The sequence below is a fragment of the Saccopteryx bilineata genome, chromosome 1 (genome assembly GCF_036850765.1).
Source record: "Saccopteryx bilineata isolate mSacBil1 chromosome 1, mSacBil1_pri_phased_curated, whole genome shotgun sequence".
Classification (NCBI taxonomy): Eukaryota; Metazoa; Chordata; class Mammalia; order Chiroptera; family Emballonuridae; genus Saccopteryx; species Saccopteryx bilineata.
In genome coordinates, this window is record NC_089490.1 from 145,898,159 (window position 1) to 145,925,185 (window position 27,027).

At 37.6% G+C, this 27,027-nt stretch overlaps 1 protein-coding gene across 4 annotated transcripts in view; it reads right to left on the minus strand.

Moving 5' to 3' along the window:
* LOC136333007 (adhesion G protein-coupled receptor E2-like) overlaps positions 1-27,027 on the minus strand; it is an 83,423-nt gene that overhangs the window by 31,690 nt on the left and 24,706 nt on the right. For 3 of the 4 annotated variants that reach the window (XM_066272053.1, XM_066272051.1, XM_066272054.1), the window contains 8 exons: positions 25,990-26,358; positions 25,596-25,787; positions 24,755-24,804; positions 24,559-24,636; positions 23,969-24,146; positions 20,016-20,123; positions 19,606-19,826; positions 19,252-19,431 (listed from right to left, as the gene is read on the minus strand). In XM_066272053.1, coding sequence (XP_066128150.1) covers positions 19,252-19,431; positions 19,606-19,826; positions 20,016-20,123; positions 23,969-24,146; positions 24,559-24,636; positions 24,755-24,804; positions 25,596-25,787; positions 25,990-26,358 — 1,376 coding nt within the window. The remainder of the gene's footprint in view (positions 1-19,251; positions 19,432-19,605; positions 19,827-20,015; positions 20,124-23,968; positions 24,147-24,558; positions 24,637-24,754; positions 24,805-25,595; positions 25,788-25,989; positions 26,359-27,027) is intronic. The other variant, XM_066272052.1, reaches the window with a different exon arrangement.

Sequence of the window (27,027 nt, forward strand, 5' to 3'; positions counted from 1 at the left end):
AAAACTAGGAGACAGGCTCCAGGAACACAGAGTCTCTCACTGTCAGAGCCTATAAATGCTAATGAGCCTCGACTGCCAACGTGATTAAAGCACAATACATGACATCACCATAGAGACTTATCAACTGCAAACCTCTACCTGAGCGTGTCAAAAGGGCAGAACCTGGGGTACCAAGTCACCGACCAGGAAGAGGGAGAGAAAAGAAAAAGCAAGAAGATAACCTCTCAAAATCAAGAATAATCCGCAGACTTTATAACCTATCCCACTTTATTATATTTGTTCGTTTGTTTCTCTTATCTTCATCCTTGATTTTTTTTTTCCTCCTCCAATTTGGTCGTTTAACTCTTAACCAGTCTTACTCTCTCCTCTCCTTGAACTACACTACCCATAAGTGTTACATCTCCCATTATCTTTTCTTTCCTCTTCCTTTCTCTCTATGAGGGTTGCACTCCAAAACCCTTAACTCTCTCTCTCTCTCTCTCTCCTCTTTTTTCTTTTTTCTTCTTTTAGTGGTTCCTTCTTTTTTTTCTCTCTCTCTCTTTCTTTTCTCCCTCTATATTAGTTTCTTCCTTTCTCCTTTACGTCTCCTCTCATTCAGACCTCAATAACGAACAAATTATCTTATCTGAGACTCAAACTTACGTTTGTGGCATTTTGGGGAGTTTTTACTTCACCCTTTTAACACACTAGCAGTGCTCCCATCCCTGGCTCTCCATTTTATCAAGCTCTTGTTCTACTAAATACAATAGTAATTTTTTAATTTGTTCCCCCATTTTCCTGTTTCCCTCTTATTCCTCTCATCATAACTCTTAGTCAACCAACACCTAAATGCAAATCATTTTATTCTTGATCCAAATTTTTTCATTATTTGCTTTTTGTGAGTCCATACCCCCCTTTTTAATTTTTTTTATTATTTTTATTTATTTATTTTGCCCCTTTATTACTTTTCCCCAATTCAGGCCCTCCATTACAGGCATTGTTTCTTCTATTAAATACAATATAATTCACAGTTCACCACAAGATTTTCTCAAGAAACAGGGGAGAGGAGAGGAGAGGAAAAAAAGAGGGGGGGAATAATTTTCTTTTTTTAAAATTAGAGTGACGTCACGGAAATGGCGCCGTGAGAAGCGCGTCCGACAGCTCTCCCCTAAATCACAACAAATTTATCAACTAGAAACAGAAAAATTTATGCTCGGAGCATTCCGGAGTTCCACACAAACTGAAAGCAAAATGACTGTTATCACTTGAATCTGAGAGACGAGGGTGTGGAGGAAGCTACCGCAGCGACGCTCATTCAAGCCGCCAGGGAGTGCGCCCGCGAGCTATCAATAAGAACACCCTCAGATGCCGATAAGAAAGAGGAAATTGAATATTATGGATACAAAAGAAAGAGAGGTAACACAAATAGATGTGGAAAAATCTATGGAGAAAAGACTTAACATATTGGAAGCCTTGGAGCTAAATGACAGAGAATTTAAACTAGAAATCTTACAAATACTCAGAGATATACAAGAAAACACAGAAAGGCAATATAGGGAGATCAGAAAACAACTCAATGAACACAAAGAATATATTACCAAGGAAATTGAAACTATAAAAACAAATCAAACAGAAATGAAAAACTCAATTCACGAGCTGAAAAACGAGGTAACAAGCTTAGCTAACAGAACAGCCCAGATTGAAGATAGGATTAGTGAAATAGAAGACAAACAACTTGAGGCACAACAGAGAGAAGAAGAAAGAGACTCAAAAATAATAAAAAATGAGAAAGCCCTACAGGAATTGTCTGACTCCATCAGAAAGAATAACATAAGAATAATAGGTATATCAGAGGGAGAAGAGAAAGAAAATGGAATGGAGAATATACTCAAACAAATAATAGACGAGAACTTCCCAAGCCTGTGGAAGGAACTAAAGCCTCAAATTCAAGAAGCAAACAGAACACCAAGTTTTCTTAACCCCAACAAACCCAATCCAAGGCACATCATAATAAAGATGACACAAACCATTGACAAAGAAAAAATTCTCAAGGCAGCCAGGGAAAAGAAGAGTACAACATATAAAGGAAGGCCTATTAGATTATCATCAGATTTCTCAGCAGAAACTCTACAAGCTAGAAGAGAGTGGACCCCAATATTTAAAGCCCTGAAAGAGAGGAACTTTCAGCCAAGAATACTATACCCATCAAAGCTATCCTTCAAGTATGAAGGAGATATAAAAACATTCACAAATACAGAAAAGATGAGAGAATTTATCAACAGAAAGCCCCCACTCCAGGAAATACTAAGGGGGGTTTTCCAACCAGATTCAAAGAACAAAAGAAAACAACACCACAAGTAACAGCTCCACCAAGAACACAATAAAACCAAACTTAAACTGTGACAACAAAGGAAAAAAAGGGGGGAGAGGATGGAGATTAACAGTAGCAAAGGATGATGAAGTGCAGAAATACTTATAAGATAGGGTACTACAATGAATATGGTAGGTACCCTTTTCATTACTTAATGGTAACCACCCTTAAAAAAACCACCACAAAAACACTTGACTTAAAAAAGGTAGCAACAGAGGAAAGAAGTATGGAACACAAACAAACAAAAACAAATGATAGAAAAACAAAAGAGAAGAATCAAACTAGATACAAAACTAACAGAAAGCAATTTATAAAATGGAAGTAGGGAACCCACAAGTGTCAATAATTACACTAAATGTAAATGGATTAAACTTACCAATAAAAAGACACAGAGTAGCAGAAGGGATTAAAAAAGAAAATCCAACTATATGCTGCCTACAAGAAACACATCTAAGCAACAAGGATAAAAACAAATTCAAAGTGAAAGGCTGGAAAACAATACTCCAAGCAAACAACACCCAAAAAAAAGCAGGTGTAGCAATACTCATATCTAATAATGCTGACTACAAGACAGAAAAAGTACTCAGAGACAAAAATGGTCATTTCATAATGATTAAGGGGAAGTTGAATCAAGAAGACATAACAATCCTTAATATATATGCACCAAACCAAGGAGCACCAAAATATATAAGACAGCTACTTATTGACCTTAAAACAAAAACTAACAAAAATACAATCATACTTGGAGACCTCAATACACCGCTGACAGCTCTAGATCGGTCATCCAAACAGAGAATCAATAAAGATATAGTGGCCTTAAACGAAATACTAGAACACCTGGATATGATAGACATCTACAGGACACTTCATCCCAAAGCGACAGAGTATACATTTTTCTCTAGTGTACATGGAACATTCTCAAGAATTGACCATATGTTGGGCCACAAAGACAATATCAGCAAATTTAGAAAAATTGAAATTGTACCAAGCATATTTTCTGATCATAAAGCCTTGAAACTAGAATTCAACTGCAAAAAAGAGGGGGAAAAACCCACAAAAATGTGGAAACTAAACAACATACTTCTAAAAAATGAATGGGTCAAAGAAGAAATAAGTGCAGAGATCAAAAGATATATACAGACAAATGAAAATGACAATACGACATATCAGAATCTCTGGGATGCAGCAAAAGCAGTAATAAGAGGAAAGTTCATATCACTTCAGGCCTATATGAACAAACAAGAGAGAGCCGAAGTAAACCACTTAACTTCACACCTTAAGGAACTAGAAAAAGAAGAACAAAGACAACCCAAAACCAGCCGAAGAAAGGAGATAATAAAAATCAGAGCAGAAATAAATGAAATAGAGAACAGAAAAACTATAGAAAAAATCAATAAAACAAGGAGCTGGTTCTTTGAAAAGATCAACAAAATTGACAAACCCTTGGCAAGACTCACCAAGGAAAAAAGACACAGGACTCAAATAAATAAAATCCAAAATGAAAGAGGAGAGATCACCACAGACATCATAGAAATACAAAGAATTATTGTAGAATACTATGAAAAATTATATGCCACCAAATACAACAACCTAGAAGAAATGGATAAATTCCTAGAACAATACAACCTTCCTAGACTGAGTCATGAAGAAGCAGAAAGCCTAAACAGACCAATCAGCAGGGAGGAAATAGAAAAAACTATTAAAAATCTCCCCAAAAATAAAAGTCCAGGCCCAGACGGTTATACTAGTGAATTCTATCAAACATTCAAAGAAGACTTGGTTCCTATTCTACTCAAAGTCTTCCAAAAAATTGAAGAAGAAGCAATACTTCCAAACACATTTTATGAGGCCAACATAACCCTCATACCAAAACCTGGTAAGGATGGCACAAAGAAAGAAAACTACAGACCAATATCTCTAATGAATACAGATGCTAAAATACTAAACAAAATACTGGCAAACCGAATACAACAACATATTAAAAAAATAATACATCATGATCAAGTGGGATTCATCCCAGAATCTCAAGGATGGTTCAACATACGCAAAACGGTTAACGTAATACACCATATCAACAAAACAAAGAACAAAAACCACATGATCTTATCAATAGATGCAGAAAAGGCTTTTGATAAAATACAACACAATTTTATGTTTAAGACTCTCAACAAAATGGGTATAGAAGGAAAATATCTCAACATGATAAAGGCCATATATGATAAACCATCAGCCAACATCCTATTAAACGGCATAAAACTGAGGACTTTCTACCTTAAATCAGGAACAAGACAGGGTTGTCCACTCTCTCCACTCTTATTCAACGTGGTGCTAGAAGTTCTGGCCAGAGCAATCAGACAAGACAAAGAAATAAAAGGCATCCATATCGGAAAAGAAGAAGTAAAGCTATCACTTTTTGCTGATGATATGATCCTATACATCGAAAACCCGAAGGACTCCACAAAAAGATTATTAGAAACAATAAACCAATACAGTAAGGTCGCAGGATACAAAATTAACATACAAAAGTCCATAGCCTTTCTATATGCCAACAATGAAATATTAGAAAACGAACTCAAAAAAATAATCCCCTTCACGATTGCAACAAAAAAAATAAAATACCTAGGAATAAACATAACAAAGAACGTAAAGGACCTATATAATGAAAATTACAAAGCATTGTTAAGGGAAATCGAAAAAGATACAATGAGATGGAAAAATATTCCTTGTTCTTGGATAGGAAGAATAAATATAATCAAAATGGCCATATTACCCAAAGCAATATACAAATTTAATGCAATTCCCATCAAAATCCCTATGAGATTTTTTAAAGAAATGGAACAAAAAATCATCAGATTTATATGGAACTATAAAAAACCCCGAATAGCCAAAACAATCCTAAGGAAAAAGAATGAAGCTGGGGGCATTACAATACCTGACTTTAAACTATATTATAGGGCCACGATAATCAAAACAGCATGGTATTGGCAGAAAAATAGACACTCAGACCAATGGAACAGAATAGAAAGCCCAGAAATAAAACCACATATATATGGTCAAATAATCTTTGATAAAGGGGCCAACAACACACAATGGAGAAAAGAAAGCCTCTTCAACAAATGGTGTTGGGAAAACTGGAAAGCCACATGCAAAAGAATGAAACTCGACTACAGCCTGTCCCCGTGTACTAAAATTAATTCAAAATGGATCAAAGACCTAAATATAAGACCTGAAACAATAAAGTACATAGAAGAAGACATAGGTACTAAATTCATGGACCTGGGTTTTAAAGAACATTTTATGAACTTGACTCCAATGGCAAGAGAAGTGAAGGCAAAGATAAATGAATGGGACTACATCAGAATTAAAAGTTTTTGCTCAGCAAGAGAAACTGATATCAAAATAAACAGACAGCCAACTATATGGGAACTGATATTTTCAAACGACAGCTCAGATAAGGGCCTAATATCCAAAATTTACAAAGAACTCATAAAACTCAACAACAAACAAACAAGCAATCCCATAAAAAAATGGGAAGAGGACATGAACAGACACTTCTCCCAGGAAGAGATACAAATGGCCAACAGATATATGAAAAGATGCTCAGCTTCATTAGTTATTAGAGAAAAGCAAATCAAAACTACAATGAGATACCACCTCACCCCTGTTAGATTAGCTATTATCAACAAGACGGGTAATAGCAAATGTTGGAGAGGCTGTGGAGAAAAAGGAACCCTCATTCACTGTTGGTGGGACTGTAAAGTAGTACAACCATTATGGAGGAAAGTATGGTGGTTCCTCAAAAAACTGCAAATAGAACTACCTTATGACCCAGCAATCCCTCTACTGGGTATATACCCCAAAACCTCAGAAACATTGATACGTGAAGACACATGTAGCCCCATGTTCATTGCAGCACTGTTCACAGTGGCCAAGACATGGAAACAACCAAAAAGCCCTTCAATAGAAGACTGGATAAAGAAGATGTGGCACATATACACTATGGAATACTACTCAGCCATAAGAAATGATGACATCAGATCATTTACAGCAAAATGGTGGGATCTTGATAACATTATAAGGAGTGAAATAAGCAAATCAGAAAAAAACAAGAACTACATGATTCCATACATTGGTGGAACATAAAAATGAGACTAAGAGACATGGACAAGAGTGTGGTGGTTACCAAGGGTGGGGGGGGGAGGGAGGACATGGGAGGGAGGGAGGGAGAGAGTTAGGGGGATGGGGAGGGGCACAGAGAACTAGATAGAGGGTGACGGAGGACAATCTGACTTTGGGCGAGGGGTTTGCAACATAATTTGATGACAAAATAACCTAGACATGTTTTCTTTGAATATATGTACCCTGATTTATTAATGTCATCCCATTACCATTAATAAAAATTTATTAAAAACAAAATAAAATAAAATTAAAAAAAATTTTATATTATTTTATTTTTCTTTATTTCATTATTAATTTAAAAAAACTTTTTTCAATTTTTTATTATTTTAACTTTTTATTCTTTATTAAATCTCATTAATACTATCAACAAAACCACCCTCAGATGCCATTAAGGAAGAGAAAAATCGAATATCATGGATACAAAAAAAAGAGAGGTAACACAGCTAGATGAGGAAAAATCTATGGAGAAAAAATTTAATATATTGGAAACCGTAGAGCTAAATGACAGAGAATTCAAGATAGAAATCCTAAAAATACTCAGAGATATACAAGAAAACACAGAAAGGCAATTTAGGGAGCTCAGAAAACAACTCAGTGAACACAAAGAATATATGTCCAAGGAAATTGAAACTATAAAAACAAACCAAACAGAGATGAAAAACTAAATTCACGAGCTGAAAAACAAGGTAACAAGCTTAGCTAATAGAACAGGCCAGATAGAAGAGAGGATTAGTGAAATAGAAGACAAGCAACTTGAGGCACAACAGAGAGAAGAAGAAAGAGACTCAAAAATTAAAAAAAATGAGATAGCCCTACAAGAATTATCTGACTCCATCAGAAAGAATAACATAAGAATAATAGGTATATCAGAGGGAGAAGAGAGAGAAAATGGAATGGAGAACATACTCAAACAAATAATAAATGAGAACTTCCCAAGCCTGTGGAAAGAACTAAAACCCTCAAATTCATGAAGGAAACAGAACTCTGAGTTTTCTTAACCCCAACAAACCTACTCCAAAGCACATCATAATGAAATTGGCACAAACCAACGGCAAAGAAAAACTTCTCAAGGCAGCCAGGGAAAAGAAGAATACAACATATAAAGGAAGGCCCATTAGATTATCATCAGATTTCGTAACAGAAACACTACAAGCTAGAAGAGAGTGGACCCCAATATTTAAAGTCCTGAAAGAGAGGAACTTTCAGCCACGAATACTATACCCATCAAAGCTATCCTTCAAATATGAAGGAGAAATAAAAACATTCACAGATACAGAAAAGATGAGGGAATTTATCATCAGAAAACCCCCACTTCGGGAACTACTAAAGGGGGTTCTCCAATCAGATACAAAGAACAACCACAGAAAAATAAAACCACAAGTAAAAGCTCCAAGAAGAACACAATAAAACCAAATTTAAACTGTGACAACAACAACAAGAAAGGGGGGAGAGGATGGAGATTAACAGTAGCAAAGGACGATGGAGTGCAAAAGTATTCACAAAATACTGTGCTACAATGAACAAGGTTGGAACCCTTTTTATTACTTAAAGGTAACCACCATTGAAAAAACCACTAAAGAAGCACATGATATAAAAAAGATAGCAACAGAGGAAAGATGTATGGAATACAACCAAATAAAAACAAAAGATAGCAAAACGAAAGAGAAGGATCAAACAAGACACAAAACTAATAGAAAGCAATCTATAAAATGGCAATAGAGAACTCACAAGTGTCAATAATTACACTGAATGTAAATGGATTAAACTCACCAATAAAAAGGCACAGAGTAGCAGAATGGATTAAAAAAGAAAATCCAACTGAATGCTGCCTACAGGAAACTCATCTAAGTAACAAGGATAAAAATAAATTCAAAGTGAAAGGCTGGAAAACAATACTCCAAGCAAATAACATCCAAAAAAAAAACCAGGCGTAGCAATATTCATCTGATAATGCTGACTACAAGACAACAAAAGTACTCAGAGACAAAAATGGCCATTTCATAATGGCTAAGGGGACACTGAATCAAGAAGACATAACAATTCTTAATATATATGCACCAAACCAAGGATCACCAAAATATATAAGACAGCTACTTATTGACCTTAAAACAAAAACTGACAAAAATACAATCATACTTGGAGACCTCAATACACCGCTGACGGCTCTAGATCGGTCATCCAAACAGAGAATCAACAAAGATATAGTGGCCTTAAACAAAACACTAGAGCACCTGCATATGATAGACATCTACAGGACATTTCATCCCAAAGTGACTGAGTATACATTTTTCTCCAGTGTACATGGATCATTCTCAAGAATTGACCATATGTTGGGCTACAAAAACAACATCAGCAAATTCAGAAAAATCGAAGTTGTACCAAGCATATTTTCTGATCATGAAGCCTTGAAACTAGAATTCAACTGAAAAAAACAGAAAAAAAATCCCACAAAAATGTGGAAACTAAACAACATACTTTTAAAAAATGAATGGGTCAAAGAAGATATAAGTGCAGAGATCAAAAGATATATACAGACTAATGAAAATGACAATACGACATATCAGAATCTATGGGATGCAGCAAAAGCAGTGATAAGAGGGAAGTTCATATCACTTCAGGCATATATGAACAAACAAGAGAGAGCCCAAGTGAACCACTTAACTTCACACCTTAAGGAACTAGAAAAAGAAGAACAAAGACAGCTCAAAACCAGCTGAAGAAAGGAAATAATAAAAATCAGAGCAGAAATAAATGAAATAGAGAACAGCAAAACTACAGAAAAAATTAATAGAACAAAGAGCTGGTTCTTTGAAAAGATCAACAGAATTGAGAAACCCTTGGCAAGACTTACCAAGGAAAAAAGAGAAAGAACTCATATAAAGAAAATCCAAATTAAAGAGGAGACATCACCATGGACACCGTAGATATACCAAGAATTATTGTAGAATACTATGAAAAACTTTATGCTACTAAATTCAACAATCTAGAAGAAATGAATAAATTCCTAAAACAATACAACCTTCCTAGACTGAGTCAAGAAGAAGCAGAAAGCCTAAACAGACCTATTAGTAGAGAAGAAATAGAAAAAACCATTAAAAATCTCCCCAAAAATAAAAGTCCAGGCCCTGATGGCTATACCAGCGAATTTTACCAAACATTCAAAGAAGACTTGGTTCCTATTCTACTCAAAGTCTTCCAAAAAAATTGAAGAAGAAGCCATACTTCCAAACACATTTTATGAGGCCAACATAACCCTCATACCAAAACCAGGCAAGGATGGCAGAAAAAAAGATAACTACAGACCAATATCTCTAATAAATTCAGATGCTAAAATACTAAACAAAATACTAGCAAATTGAATACAACAACATAATAAAAAAATAATAGATCATAATCAAGTGGGATTCATCCCAGAATCTCAAGGATGGTTCAACATACGTAAAACGGTTAACGTAATACACCATATCAACAAAACAAAGAACAAAAACCACATGATCTTATCCATAGACGCAGAAAAGGCTTTCAATAAAATACAACACAATTTTATGTTTAAGATTTTCAACAAAATGGGTATAGAAGGAAAATATCTCAACATGATAAAGGCCATATATGATAAACCATTAGCTAACATCATATTAAATGGCACTAAACTGAAGGCTTTCCCCCTTAAATCAGGAACAAGACAGGGTTGTCCACTCTCTTCACTCTTATTTAATGTGGTACTAGAGATTCTAGCCAGAGCAATCAGACAAGACAAAGAAATAAAAGGCATCCATATCGGACAAGAAGAAGTAAAGGTATCACTTTTTGCAGATGATATGATCTTATACATCGAAAACCCCAAAGAATCCACAAAAAGACTACTAGAAACAACAAGCCAATACAGTAAGGTCGCAGGATACAAAATTAACATACAGAAGTCAATAGCCTTTCTTTTTTTTTTTTTTTTTTTTTTTTTTCATTTTTCTGAAGCTGGAAACAGGGAGAGACAGTCAGACAGACTCCCGCATGCGCCCGACCGGGATCCACCTGGCACGCCCACCAGGGGCGGTGCTCTGCCCCCCAGGGGGCGATGCTCTGCCCATCCTGGGCGTCGCCATATTGTGACCAGAGCCACTCTAGCGCCTGAGGCAGAGGCCACAGAGCCATGCCCAGCGCCCGGGCCATCTTTGCTCCAATGGAGCCTTGGCTGCGGGAGGGGAAGAGAGAGACAGAGAGGAAAGCGCGGCGGAGGGGTGGAGAAGCAAATGGGCGCTTCTCCTGTGTGCCCTGGCCGGGAATCGAACCCGGGTCCTCCGCACGCTAGGCCGACGCTCTACCGCTGAGCCAACCGGCCAGGGCAATAGCCTTTCTATATGCCAACAATGAAACAACTGAGAACAAACTCAAAAGAACAATCCCCTTCACAATTGTAACAAAAAAAAAATACTTAGGAATAAACATAACAAAGAATATAAAGGACTTATATAATATAATGAAAAGTATAAACCATTGTTAAGAGAAATCGAAAAAGATACAATGAGATGGAAGAATATTCCTTGTTCTTGGTTAGAAAGAATAAATATAATCAAGATGACCATATTACCCAAAGCAATATAGAAATTTAATGCAATTCCCATCAAAATTCCAATGACATTTTTTAAAGAAATAGAGCAAAAAATCATCAGATTTATATGGAAGTATAAAAAACCCTGAATAGCCAAAGCAATCCTAAAGAAAAAGAATGAAGCCAGGGGCATTACAATACCTGACTTCAAACTCTATTATAGGGCCACGACAATCAAAACAGCATGGTATTGGCAGAAAAGTAGACACTCAGACCAATGGAACAGAATAGAAAACTCAGAAATAAAACCACATATATATAGTCAAATAATTTTTGATAAAGGGGCCAAGAACACACAATGGAGAAAAGAAAGCCTCTTCAATAAATGGTGCTGGGAAAACTGGAAAGCCACATGCAAAAGAATGAAACTGGACTACAGTCTCTCCCCCTGTACAAAAATTAACTCAAAATGGATCAAAGATCTAAACATAAGACCTGAAACAATTAAGTACATAGAAGAAGACATAGGTACTCAACTCATGGACCTGGGTTTTAAAGAGCATTTTATGAATTTGACTCCAATGGCAAGAGAAGTGAAGGCAAAAATTAATGAATGGGACTACATCAGACTAAGAAGTTTTTGCTCAGCAAGAGAAACTGATAACAAAATAAACAGAAAGCCAACTAAATGGGAAATGATATTTTCAAACAACAGCTCAGATAAGAGCCTAATATCCAAAATATACAAAGAACCCCTAAAACTCAACAACAAACAAACAAACAATCCATTAAAAAAATGGGAAGAGGATATGAACAGACACTTCTCCCAGGAAGAAATACAAATGGTCTACAGATATATAAAAAGATGCTCATCTTCATTAGCTATTAGAGAAATGCAAATCAAAACTGCAATGAGATACCACCTCACACCTGTTCGATTAGCTATTATTAGCAAGACAGGTAATAGCAAATGTTGGAGAGGGTGTGGAGAAAAAGGAACCCTCATACACTGTTGGTGGGAATGTAAAGTAGTACAACCATTATGGAAGAAAGTATGGTGGTTCCTCAAAAAACTGAAAATAGAACTACCTTATGACCTAGCAATCCCTCTACTGGGTATATACCCCCAAAACTCAGAAATATTGATACGTAAAGACACATGCAGCCTTATGTTCATTGCAGCATTGTTCACAGTGGCCAGGACATGGAAACAACCAAAAAGCCCGTCAATAGATGACTGGATAAAGAAGATGTGGCACATATACACTATGGAATACTACTCAGCCATAAGGAATGATGACATCGGATCATTTACAGCAAAATGGTGGGATCTTGATAACATTATACGAAGTGAAATAAGTAAATCAGAAAAAAACAGGAACTGCATTATTCCATACGTAGGTGGGACATAAAAGTGAAACTAAGAGACATTGATAAGAGTGTGGTGGTTTTGGGGGGGAGGGGGAAAGGGAGAGGGAAAGGGGGAGGGGGAGGGGCACAAAGAAAACTAGATAGAAGGTGACAGAGAACAATCTGACTTTGGGTGATGGGTATGCAACATAATTGAAAAACAAGATAACCTGGACTTGTTATCTTTGAGTATATGTATCCTGATTTATTGATGTCGCCCCATTAAAAAAATAAAATAAAAAAAATAAAATAAAATAACTGAAATAGATTTAATCTGTTTCAGCCCTGTTAAACATCCCCATACCATCCTAAATTATGAAAAAAGACATGTTTTTAATTAAGAAACACACATGTGTATTTTACCAATGCATAAGAAAATATATGAAATAAAAGAAAAAAAAGTGAAAGAAAAAAGGAATTAAAGCAGAACTAAATGAAATTGGGAACAAAAAACTATAGAAAAAATTAATTCAATGAAGAGCTGGTTTTTTGAAAAGATCAATAAAATCAACAAACCACTTAGTGGGTAGACTCACTAAGAAAAAAAAGAGAAAGGACTGATATAAACAAAATCTGAAATGAAAGAGGAGAAATTACCACAGACATCATAGATATACAAAGGATGATAGTAGAATACTATGAAAGATTATATGCCACCAAATTCAACAACCTAGAGGAAATAGATAAACTCCTTGAATTATACAATCTTCCTATACTGAGTCAGGAAGAAGTAGAAAACCTACATAGATCTATAAACAGGGAGGAAATAAAAACAGGTATCAAAAACCTCCCTCAAAACAAAAGATGGCTATACTAATGAATTCTAACATTCAAAGAAGATTTGGTACCTATTGTTCTCAAAGTCTTCCAAAAAATTTAAAAAGAAGCAATACTTTCTAATACATTTTGTGAGGCCAGGATAACCCTCATACCAAAGCCTGGCAAGGACAAGACAAAGAAAGAAAACTATAGACCAATATCTCTAATGAATATAGATGCAAAAATCCTAAACAAAGCACTAGCAAATCTAGTACAGCAACACATTAAAAAAATAATACATCACGGTCAAGTGGGATTTATTCCAGGAGCTCAAAGATGGTTCAACATATGGGAATGGATCAATGTAATACACCGCACCACATCAACAAAACAAAAAACAAAAGTCATATGATCCTATCAATAGATGCAAAACCAGCTTTTGATAAAATACAACATTTCTTTATGTTTAAAACACTCAGTAAAATTGGTAGGAAAGTCTCAACATAATAAAGGCCATATATGATAAACTATCACATAATATTATACTAAATAGTGAAAAAAGTGAAGGAATGGAAGTAAAAACTGACATCAGAGAAATACAAGGATTATAGAAAATAAAAATACTGTGAAGAACTAAATGCCAACAAAATGGACAACCTGAGTAAATGGATAAATTCCTAGGAACATACAATCTTCAAGAACTGAACCTGGAAGAATCAGAAAACCTGAGCAGACTGATTACAACCAATAAAATGGAAGCAGTAATAATAAAAAAAACTCCCAGAAAACAAAAGCCCTGGGCCAATGGCTTCACAGGCAAATTTTATTGAACACTCAAAGAAGAATTAACACCTATTCTTCTCAAACCATTCCAAAAATTTCAAGAGGAGGGAAGACTTCCAAGCGCATTTTCCAAAGCAAGCATTATCCTAATTCCAAGACCAGACAAAGACATTACCAAGAAAAATAACATAAGCCAATATCCCCAGTGAACATAGATACTAAAATTCTCAACAAAATATTAGCAAACAGGATCCAGCAATACATTAAAAAGATCATACACTTTTTTATGTCCCACCTATGACTCAGAGACATGGACAAGAGTGTCGTGGTTATGGGGGAGGGGAGGAGAGGGGCAAAAAGAAAACCAGACAGAAGGTGATGGAATGCAATTTGACTTTGGGTGATGGGTATGCAACATAATCAAATGTCAAAATAACCTGGAGATGTTTCTCTGAACCTAAGTACCCTGATTGATCAATGTCACCCCATTAAAATTAATAAAAAATAGAAAAAGATCATACACCATGATCAAGTGGGATTTATTCTAGGGTGCAAGGTTTGTACAATATTTGCAAATCAATAAATGTGATTCATCACATAAACAAAATGAGGGATAAAAATCACATGGTCATATCAATAGATGCAGAAAAAGCATTTGATAAAATCCAGCACCCATTTATGATCAAAACTCTCAGCAAAGTGGGAATACAAGGAACATAACTCAGCATAATGGAGGCCATATATGACAAACTGATAGACAACATCATACTCAATGTACAAAAACTGAAAGCAGGAAGTGTTATATTGAGTGGGACACTTGAATCCATGTTAACACAATAAATTAAAATTAATAAAAATTAACAAAACAAAAAACAAAAAAACTGAAAGCATTTTCCTTAAGATCAGGAACAAAATAAGGATGTTCACTTTCACTACTCTTATTCAAATTGGTACTGGAAGTTCTAGCCACAGCAATCAGACAAAAAGAACTAAAAGGCATCCACATCGGAAAAGAAGAAGTGAAACTGTCATTATTTGCTGACAAGATGAAATTAGACATAGAAAACCCTAAAGTCTCCACCAAAAAACTACTAGACCGAATAAAAGATTTTGGCAAAGTAGCAGGATACAAAATTAATATTCAGAACTCAGTGGCATTTTTATACACCAATAATGAACGATTAGAAAGAGAAATTAAGGAAACAGCCCATTTACTACTGCAACAACAAAAAAAAGAAAGTAATTAAGAATAAATTTAACCAAGGAGGTAAAAGACTTATACTTAAAAAATTAAGACATTGAAAGAAATTAAGTAAGATTCAATAAGTGGAAGCATATATGTGTTCATCGATTGGAAAAATGTCCATACTACCCAAAGCAATCTATAGGGTCAAAGAAATTTCTATTAAAATACCATTGGCATATTTTACAGATAGAGAACAAATATTTCAAAAATTTATATGGAACCAAAAAAGAACCCGAATAGCCCCTGCAATCTTGAGAATGAAGAACAAAGTGGGAGGTATCACACTACCTCATATCAAGCTATACTACAAGGTCATTGCAATAAAAATAGCCCCGTATTGGCATAAAAACAAGCATATAGATCAATGGAACAGAATAGAGAACCCAGAAATAAATTCATACCTTTATGATCAATTCATATTTGACAATGAAGGCAAGTGTATACAATGGGGCAAAAAAAGTGTCTTTAATAAATGGTGTTGGGAAAATTGGATAGGTACATGCAAAAAAAAAATGAAACTAGATCACCAACTTATGCCATACATAAGAATAAACTCAGAATGGATAAAAGATGTAAATGTAAGTCACAAAACAATAAAAATCTTAGAAGAAAACAAAAGAAGTAGAATCTCAAACATCTCTCAGCAATATTGTAGTTGATATATCTTTTGGGGCAAGTGTAACAAAGGAAAAAAATAAACAAATGGGACTGCATCAAACTAAAAAGCTTTTGCATAGTACAAGTGGCCATCAACAAAATGAAAAGACTACACACTAAACGGGAGAACATATTCACTGATACATCTGATAAGGGGTTAATAACCAAATTTATAAAGAACATATAAAACTCAGCATCAGGAAGACAATCCAAATAATAAATGGGCAAAGGACCTGAATAGATACGTCACCAAAAGGGACATACATATGGCTAATAGGCATATAAAAAAATGCTCAATGTCACTAATCATCAGAGAGATGCAAATAAAAACACAATGAGATATCACCTCACACCTGTCAAAATGGCTATCATGAACAAATCAACAAATGACAAGTGCTTCTGCACTGTTGGTGGAAATGCAGATTGGCGTAGCCATTGTGGAAAACAGTATGAAGGTTCCTTAAATATTTAGAAATGTAACTGCCTTTTGACTCAGTGATCCCACTCCTGGGAATATATCCTAAGAATTCTGAAACACTAATTTGAAAGAAGATATGCTTCCCATGTTCACTGCAGTTATTGTATTAACAATAGCTACAATCTGGAAATAGCCCAAGTGCCCATCAGTAGATGAATGGATAAAAAGCTGTGGAATATTTATACAGTGGAATACTAGATGGCCATAAAAAAGGAAACCATAAATTTTTGTGACAGCATGGATGGACCTGAGGATTATTATGCTAAGTGAAATAAGCCACGCAGAGGAAGACAAATCACATACAATCTCACTTATATGTGGAATTCAATGAACACAATAAATTGATGAACAAAATAGAAACAGAGGTATGGATACATGAAACAGAGAGACAGCTCTTACAGGAGAGAAGTTGAGGGGACTGGATGAAAAATGGTAAAGGGTTAGCCAAAAAACATATATACTTAACATATAGATACGGACAACAGGGTGGCAATAGCCAGAGGGAAAGGGGGGGCATGGAGGTAGGCAGAGAAGGGCAAAGGAGGGGAAAAGGGGATGGAAAGAGACTTTGCTTGGGGAAGAGTATGTACAATGTAGTGTGTAGATGGTGTTATATTGAGTGGTACATTGGAAACCTGTATTGTTTAGTGAGCTATGTCTTCCAAATAAATTAAAAATAAATAAAAAAAAGAAAAGAGTAGACTAAGAATATGAATAAATTGCAGAGAAGGAAATAAGAATCACCCTTAAATAAACATAAAAGAACACAATATTTTCCTAGAGAGCATATTTACCTCTCAGATAAGTAAACATCCCAAAATTTGGTAATAACCTTGTTGTGAGGATCACACAGCTTCATATATGCTTGTGGAAGTGTTCAGAGGTGTGACCTCTATATGTTGAAATTGGGGAAAAATCTACCAACATACAATTATGGATTTGACCCAGTATTTGTCCTATCTGCATATTCAAACATGAGAAGAGTGAAGTGTGTGTGAACAGTTGGAACATTATTTATCTTAGCAAATGATCAAAACAAAACACTCACTATGTTTTGTTTCTTTCTTTTCTTTTTTTTTGTATTTTTCTGAAGATGGAAACAGGGAGGCAGTCAGACAGACTCCCGCATGCGCCCGACCGGGATCCACCCAGCACGTCCAACAGGGGGCGATGCTCTGCCCATCTGGGGTGTCACTTCTGTTGTAACCAGAGCCATTCTAGCACCTGAGGCAGAGGCCACAGAGCCACCCTCAGCACCAGGGCCAACTTTGTTCCAGTGGAGCCTTGGCTGCGGGAGGGGAAGAGAGAGAGACAGAGAGGAAGGAGAGGGGGAGGGGTGGAGAAGCAGATAGGTGCTTCTCCAGTGTGCTGGCCGGGAATCGAACCTGGGACTCCTGCACACCAGGCCGATGCTCTACCACTGAGCCAACCGGTCAGGTCTGTTTTGTTTTGATGAGTAACTTATGGCACATCCACACAATGAAATGCTATGAGACAATGAAAATAATGGAGTGTGTCTTTTTAGACTGGAATAGAGTAATCTCATAAGTGCAATAAATAAAAACACAGAATACACAACAGTGAAAAAAATACTCTACTATGCTTGTGAAAAGAAGAGGACTAAACAAATGCATGCATTATTTTCATGTGTATAAAACATCCTTAAAAAAGTGCAGGAGAAAGTAACAACTTTGGTTGTTTGAAGCAAGAAGAAATACATGTTGGGGTTAAGGCTGAGATAAAGAATCTTCAATGTTTTACTCTCATTCTGTTTAAATTTAAAACACAAATGTTTTAACTCTTTAATAAATGTGAAACAGTATGTAAATAAAAAGATCACTATTGTGTTATCTAGCAACGTGGTTGGAAGTAACATGATTTTGAAGTGTTTTTACTCTCCTGGAGACTCCCATGAAGTCTGAACATTTGACTATGATCCTTTTCATGGTTATTTTCATGCCAGTGCCACATTTGTTTCAGTAAATGCCCTGTTACCTGAGAGCACCTGTTGGTGAACCAGAGAAAGTCAACAGCTCACCTGGTCAGGAAAGGAGGTAAACATGGCTCCTGAGTCAGTGGTACTCACTGGTTCCCCTTGCCTCTCTGACCTCTGCCATCACCAAATCTTCCTTTCTGCAGGCCCTAAGCACCCCATATCTTAAAGTACCCCGTGATAAGCAGAATTTTAATTTGGCAACTGTTACCTCACCCTCTGGTGAACACATAATTGCTTCCAGGTTTTCAGTCAAATGCTAATCTTGGTGCTGCTGTAAAGAGATTTTGAAGAAATTCAGAGCAGGAATCTGGAGATGTAGATAATGACTGGGATAGGGTGAAGGAGTTTATCTTGGGTGGGCCAGACCTAATAAGATGAGCCCTTAAAGGATCTAGGGTCTTCTTGGAGGAAATAATTCAAAGTTTGAGTTTTCATATGAGGAAGCTTCTCCTGCTGGCCTCCAGATAAGAGCATAGATACACTGTGAGAGGGCCTTGAAGAAGGTCACATGAAAAGAAATGCAGGTAGCCCTTAGTTGGGGAACATGATCCCTACTGTCAGCTAGTAAGAAATTGGGACGTCTGTCCTACAACCACAAGGACCTGAAATCTGCCAGCAACCTGAGAGCTTCGAGGAGGACTTCAACACTCAAATGAGATTCCAATAATTTCAGCCTCCTTGTAAGATCCTGAGCAGAAAACTCAGCTATACCATGCTAGATTGCTGACCTGAAGAAACCTCAAGGTAACAAACGTGCGTGTGTGTGTGTGTTATTTAAGGTGCTACTTGCATGGGCATTTGTTATACATCAGTAGACATTGAACAAAGTCCCCCTCAGCACTCTCACCTGCACATCATAGTGGGCCATGAGGACAGCAAAGCTGCTGAGGTAGGTGCATTGGCAGGTGGTGCTGCTGTCTCTGGTGTCTACCATTCTGCAGCCTTTGGTGGTCCAATGACCACTTCTGTTCTGGCCATGCTCCCAGAGGACACAGAACACCTTCTTCCTTGGCCCAGGGGTTACTGACTATAGGAACATGACACAGGTGTGAGCTGGTGCACAGAAATGCTGACACAAATCTAGCTTGTGAAGGGCTTTCCTGGGGAGATGATGTACCCATAAAGAGCCCCCTGCACCCTAAGGCTGTGCCCAAGATTCAGTCCTCTTCTACACCCACAGGCTAATCCCACTAGGACTCACATGTTTGAAAACAAAGGTGACTGGGAAGATGAGGTTCTGCGTGTTATTATTGCTCACAAAGACAGAGATGACATCTGAGACCAGGATGGGGGAGACTTTCTGCATCAAATCCTTGTGTGCCTCATGCAGAACTGCCTGTTCCTCAGTGTCCAGGACCAATGGGGCCTCAGCCAACAACTTGCCCATCCCTGGAGAGGAGACAAGGCCCACCACAGAAGGGCCTGCAGGACAAGGCCAAGGTTAACATCTTGTGATGCCCAATAGAACCCTTTCTTTGGGTAGATTCTTTCTTTGTGGCCTCACCATTGCCTGTACGTTCTTTTAAACTTTAATTCCCTATTTGTCCCATTCTTGTGTATTGTATCCCACTGTGAAGCCTCAGTGACCTTCTCTTCCATCTCAGTCATTACCTGAGTCACCAGATTCCTGCTCTGTATCCCAGGTCATCAGCATCTTTGCCCGATTAACAGTCAATGTGACATTCGTGTGTCCATTCTCCTTCACCTTCAGGGACAGTTCTGTGAGTTGTGGGAGTTACATAAGAGAGTTAGATTAGTAATGTGCCTAAAGAGAAATATTTTTATATATTTTATAAATAATAAATAATGGTATTATGTTTTGCACACCATCATCATAATATTACACATAATATTTGGTATTCAGATCAGTGATATATAATGTGAATTTACAAAGGATTTTAAGAGAATACCGTGAGCAATTATTCAAAACCAAATTAGATAACATAGCTGAAATGGAAAATTCCTAGAAACACAAAACTATCAGAACTGAATTAATAAGTAATATAAAACCAGAATAGACCAACACAGACACAGACAACAGTATCATGATTACCAGAGGAAAGAGAAGTGAGGAGAGATAGAAGAGGGCAGAGGGAGGCTAAATGGTGATTGATGGAGACTTGACTTGGCATGGTGAACACATAATACAATACATAGATGATGAATTATAGATTGTACACCTGAAACCTATCTAATTTTGTTGGCCAATGTCACTCCTACAAATTCAATACCCCCCCACTCCCAAAAAAAACAGACCTATGACAGGTAAATTGATTGAAATAGTGATCAAAGACTTTTCAAAATGAGCTCAGAACAAATGGCTTCACTGGTGAAGTCTACTAGCTATTTATAGAAGAATTAGAACTAAGCCTTTATAAACACCACAAAGGGGAAAAAAGCAAAGAAACAAAACAAAAGAAACAACAGAAAAACACTTTCTATGAGACTACCATTGCCCTGAAAATAAAGCCTGTTAACGACAATAGAAGAAAATGAAATTATAGACCAATATCTCTCATGAACATAGATGCAAAAAATTCTACGAAATATTGGGGATAATTTTATCCAAGGAAATTGAAGACTTGTACACAAGAAACTACAAAATATTTTTGAAATACAATAAATTAAAGAACCTAAATAAATTGAAAGAATCTTGTGTTCATGGGTTGGAAGGTTTAATATTATTAAAATGATGACAGTCCCCAAAGTGATCTACAGGTTCAATGCAATCCATATCAATGTTGCAACATCATTTTATTTATTTATTTATTTTTTGTAAATAGAAAAGCTCATTCTAAAATTTATATGGAATTTTAAGAGGCCCAAATATACAAATCAATCTTGAAAATGAAAAGCAAATTTGTAGGACTCACACAATAATAATAAATTATTATCAATTTATTAAAGAAAACTGTAGAGTACTGGTATAAGAATAAATTTATAGACTAATAAAACATAATTTAGAGTCTATAAATAAGCCCATATATCAATGGTCAGTTGATTTCCAACAATGGGTACTAAAACTCTTCAATGAGGAAAGAATAGTTTCTTCTACAATGGTCCTGGGACATCTGGCTATCCACAAGCAAATGAAGAATGTTGGTACCATACCTGATACAATAAACCAAAAGTATGTTAAATGGGTCAAAGACCTAAGTTTTAGAGCTAAAGCTAGAATTATTAGGAGAAAACATAGGCATAAATCTTCATGGCCTTACATTTGGAAATAGATTCTTAGATATAATGCCACATGCATAAGCAACAAAAGAAATAATAGATAAAATAAACTTCTTCAAAATGGAAACATCTGTTAAAGTGAAAATATATGAAGAAAGTATAACATTCATCTATGGAATGGAACCACACAGCTGGAAATCACCCATCTCATAGGTTCTCCTATGAGAATATATTCAGAACATTTACAGCTCAACAGCCAGAAGCTATACAACCCAATTTAAAAATGGCAAAGGATTTGAATAAACATTTCTTAAAGAAATCCATAAATGTTCAACAATGACACAAAAAAGTGTTAAAAATAATTACTCATTAGGGAAATGCAAATCAAAACCATAATGAGATGTCACTTGACATACCCTGGAAAGGCTATAAAAAACCAAACCAAATGCAAGTAACAGATGTTGCTGAGGAAGTGGAGATTGGATCCCTTGTACTTTGCTGGTGGGGATGTACAATGGAGCAGCCACTTGAAAAGAGTTTGGTGGTTCCTGATAAAATTAGGGTAGAATTATCATATAACTCAGACATTCTGCTTCTAAGTGTATAGCCCAAAGAGCTGAAACAGTTAGTCAAACAAAAACTATTACAGCAATATTCATAGTAGCATTATTCAAATAGACAAAAAGAAGCAACAATGCTCATGTCTGTCAATGGATGAATAGATAAGAGGTAGTGTACCCATACAAAGGAATATGTTTAGCCATAAGAAGAAATGAAGTACTGATACATGCTGCTAGGTGGATGAACCTTGAAAACATTATGCCAGGTGAAGAAGCTAAACTGTAAGGTCAAATATTGTGTGATTCTATTCTTAGGAAATGTCCAGAATAAGCAAATCCATAGAGACAGAAAGCAGATAAGTGAGTGCTAGGGGCCTGGGAGACGGAGAAATGAGAAGTAACTCCTTAGTGAGTACAGTGTTCACTTTTGCGATGATGAAAATAGTTTAGAAATAGAAGTGATGGTGATGATTACAATGCTACTAAATTGTACACTTTGGTTAAAATGGTTAACTTTATGTTATTTGAATTTTACTACATAAAACAAATAATTTAAAATATCAACTAATATTAAATACATATTCTTTTTTATTTTAGAGAGAGAAAGAGAGAGAGAAAGAGGGGAGAGAAGTGGGAAGCATCAACTTGTACTAGTTGCTTCCCGTATGTGCCTTGACCAGGCCAGCCCAGGGTTTCAAACCTGCGACCTTAGCATGCCAGGTCAATGTTTTATCTATTGTGCCACCCCAGGTCAGGCTAAATATATATTCTTTAAAATTAAATAAAATGTTCTCTTTTAAAGCCTTTTGTATTTTACCTTAAGTTCTTTGGTATCTTTATTTCATCTATTCATAATTAATTTACAGCAAGAATGTATATTATATATAATTTTATTCATTTTTATTGTGGCGTAATTGTTATAATATTAGGGTGTCAGATGTACAACAGATTATTTAATATTTATATATGTTGCAAAGTAATCACCACAGTAAGTCTAGCTAACATTTGTCATTATACATAACTATTAAATTTTTTTTTGTTCTGAGAGATGCATAAAGAGAGAGACAGGAACATCAAGCTGCTCCTGTGTGTGCCCTGACTGGGAAATCAAACCGGCAACTTCTGCGCTCCAGTATGATGCTCCAACCCACTGAGATATCCGGCCAGGGCTTAATTTTTTAAAATTTATTGATTAATTTTAGAGAGACAGAGAGAGGAAGGGAGAGAGAGGAGAAGGGAAGCATCCACCTGTTGTTCCACTAAGTTGAGCTTTCATTGGTTGCTTCCCAATGTGTGCCTTGACCCGGATCAAACCTGCAGCCTTGTTGTTTGTGGACAACAAATTTTAATTGACTGAGATAACCAGCCAGGGCCAAACTTTTAAAATTTATAATAAGGACTTTTAAGATTTACTTTCATAGACACTTTCCAGTTTGTAATACAACATTATTAACTATAATTGCCATGCTGTACATTATATATTTCCATGACATTTATTTTATGAGTGGAAGTTTGGACCTTTTGACTCTCCTCAACCATTTTACCCACACCCTATCTCCAGCCTCTGGCAGCCACCAATCTGTTCTCTGCATCTAGGAGCTTGCTTTTTTCATTTTTAGATTCCATGTAAAAGTGATATCATATGGCATTTGTCTTTTTCTGTCTTATTTCACTTAGTACAATTCATTTCTTTTTAAGCTTTTATTTTAATTAGCTGAGGAGAATAACACTGAGATACAAGTGTGCTCAGTCAGCTCCAGTGAGGAGAAGGGACAAATGAGGTGGAGAAGGGCAGAGCAGAGCCTGGGGGCAGACCCAGGTACTTACCTGTGCCTCCAGATGTGTTGAAGGTCAATGACTCATTGAGCACGGCCTTGCTCAACCCTCTCAAGACATACTCTGTGTTGAGGAGCAGGTTACTGGCCACATAATTCTTCTCAGAAGGTGGCAGGGTCTTTAGGTCATCAGGGGTCTCCAGCAGGTCATCCACCACCTGTATGACATCCTGAAGGGAGAGACACAGAGCCAGTGGGCCATGCACCAGACAGGCTACATGAAGACTCTGCCCATTCAGTCCCCACAGACTCTAGAGACTGTGTATTTGGGGACAAAGGTGGTACCAGAGGGAATTCCTTGGGTGTTTGCCTCTGCAGTCAGCCAGTCAGAGGTCATTCTTATTCATGAATACCAAGGATGTAAACCCAATGGGAAGCAACAGCAAGAAAGAAGGTGTTAGTAAGTGTATGTGGGTCTAACAGTGAGTACAAATACCTGAGGATCCATTCTTCCCACCTGCCCTAGGAGAGGCAGGGTGCCAGAGCAGAGCATCATTGTATTGGGGTCTGTTTCTTCCCAGACCAAGGCTTCCCCAGTTCTCTATTGATGCCTCCACCTGCCTCCCCCGGTCCTGTCATTACCTGGATGATGTCCTGGGCCATAGCTGATGTGAAGTCCCTTTCCAGATTAACAATTCTTTTATGGAAGCGGGAAAGCCGCTGGGGAGAGGGAAGATAAGGGGGTCAGAAAGCCTCACAGGTGGATGGAAGAACTTGGGGAAAATAGGTGGGCACTTTGGTATTTCCTGCCTCCTGTTCCCTGGGGGAGATCACCTACATTGCTCTTGACTCCAGAGGGCGCGATCCAGGTGGGGAAGGAGAATCTTGCTGCAGATAGATAGAACAGCGTTTTGTTAGGGGAGAGAGAGAGAGAGAGAGAGTTAGGGGTGGGGTCTGGGGCCAGAGGTCAGGCCAGGTAACTTCCCAGATTATCATTTGGTAGTTCAGGGACTCTAGTTTGGGAATAGAAAAATCTGCAAACCTGCCCCACCCTTCCTTCTAGTGACTTGTGGGTGAACGTGGTGGCCTAGATGCTCTGTTGTCTGGCTGTGGATAGAATCAGCCAGAATCCCATCTACCTGCCATCCTCAGTACCCTCAGCTTTCCTGGGAAGCTCCTAGCTGGAGTGGAGGACAGAGACCAGAGTAGGCATTCTTGGGAACTGAGTATAGAGGGGAAATGCTAAATTTCATGACCAGGACCCTTCTTGGGTTCCCATTATGACCTTGGTCCTAATTCCTGAAGGGTGGCTGTTGTCTTTGGAATCCCATTGACACTGTCAAGGTAGTGCTCTCGCCTCCACACTAACACTAAGTTACTTTGGTAGAGCTAGACCAAGAACTGCCTCTGAGGCAGATACCCCAAGAATGAGGCTATAGGGCAGGGAAAATGAAGATGATGGTCAACAGGACAGGGCCACCCACAAGTGGCACCAATTCAATCGAACATTGGAGACTGACATCTAGCCAGGCATCCTTGGGTGCCTTTTTCTCATTCCTAAGAAGTGGTTAGAATCCACATCTGAGAAAGGCCGGTGGAAGTGAGGGCTAGCAGCTGGAGAGGGGAGCAGGGTTTGATGGGTGAGGGATGATAGACATAGTCCCACCACATACACAGACCTGTGTACCCGCCTGAGTAAGGCAGTGGTCCCCAATGATGCCCTTTTTTGCCCTCTGGCTTAGGCAGTAGCCTCCTCTGTTTATCTGACTCTTCAAGTTTATATGTCTGTGGTAAGGTTGATGTCATACTGCTCAGATCTGACGCAACGTTCTTCTGGGTCCTGATCATCTCAGTTGTCCTCAGGTGGTGAACTGAAATTATTGGGGAGGGCCAGTCAGGTCACTATATGAGAAAATGAAATCTGGGAAGCTGAGAAGTGAGGTCAGGGTGCCAGGGTTGTAGGCTAAGGACAGGGCTGGCCAAGAAAAGTGAACCTGCCCTTGAATCTCCCCACTCCCATGTTTCCAGAAGGGTCTCTGAACCCATCATTGCCTGGGAAGTAGAAGATTGTACCTGGAGCATCCATGCCTATGGGGACTCTGGTGGGAGAAGGTGTCATCTTGGGAGTCACTGGTGATCTGGTGGGAGAAGGTGTCATCTTGGGAGTCACTGGTGATCTGGTGGAAGAAGGTGTCGTCTTGGGAATCACTGATGATCTGGTGGAGGAAGGTGTCATCTTGGGAGTCACTGGTGATCTGGTGAGAGAAGGTGTCATCTTGGAAGTCACTGGTGATCTGGTGGGAGAAGGTGTCATCTTGGGAGTCACTGGTGATCTGGTGGGAGAAGGTGTCATCTTGGGAGTCACTGGTGATCTGGTGGGAGAAGGTGTCATCTTGGGAGTCACTGGTGATCTGGTGGGAGAAGGTGTCATCCTGGGAGTCACTGGTGATGATGAAGAAGATGGAACACAACATACCGTGTGAGTTCCTGAAGAATCTTGAATGCCATTTATCTATTTGTTTTATAAAAATAAGATTCCAGGAAAGGAGGAGGGATATTTTTAACTTCCAAAAGTGACCCTGTCTGGGGCATTTTGAGCCTTGGATTTTGGAGAGGGCAAGTGACCAGGTAGGACAGCCCTCTTACATTGAAGAAAGTGGGACAAATGACCCAAAACGTCACAGATGAGGAGAGGGACAATGAGGGAAAGTTCTTACATTGACATGTGTTCTGAGTTTTATTCTAGAACAATGTTCTCCCAGAAACAAGCCTATATCCTGAGTTGCATGTTTAGTAATAACTCCCTACTATGTTATGGCTGTTGGTGAATTTTCCACAGGATATTATCGAGTGTGGTTCATACTCATTGATATCTGAAACAGGACAAAAATAGCATCCTAGACACACATTGCCATGAGGCAGAGAACCTGGCTTCCAACCTGACCCCACCATGGATGCTAGACAGAACTCAGCTCCCGGATGACACTTTGGGGGCTGGACTGATCTGGAGCCAGCTGCTTCAGAAATCCTGGTGACTTTTGTGGTTATATCTGTTCTCTGGTTGGGCCTTCTGTGTCAGGATGAGGAAGAAGGAGGTTTGCATTTCCTCTG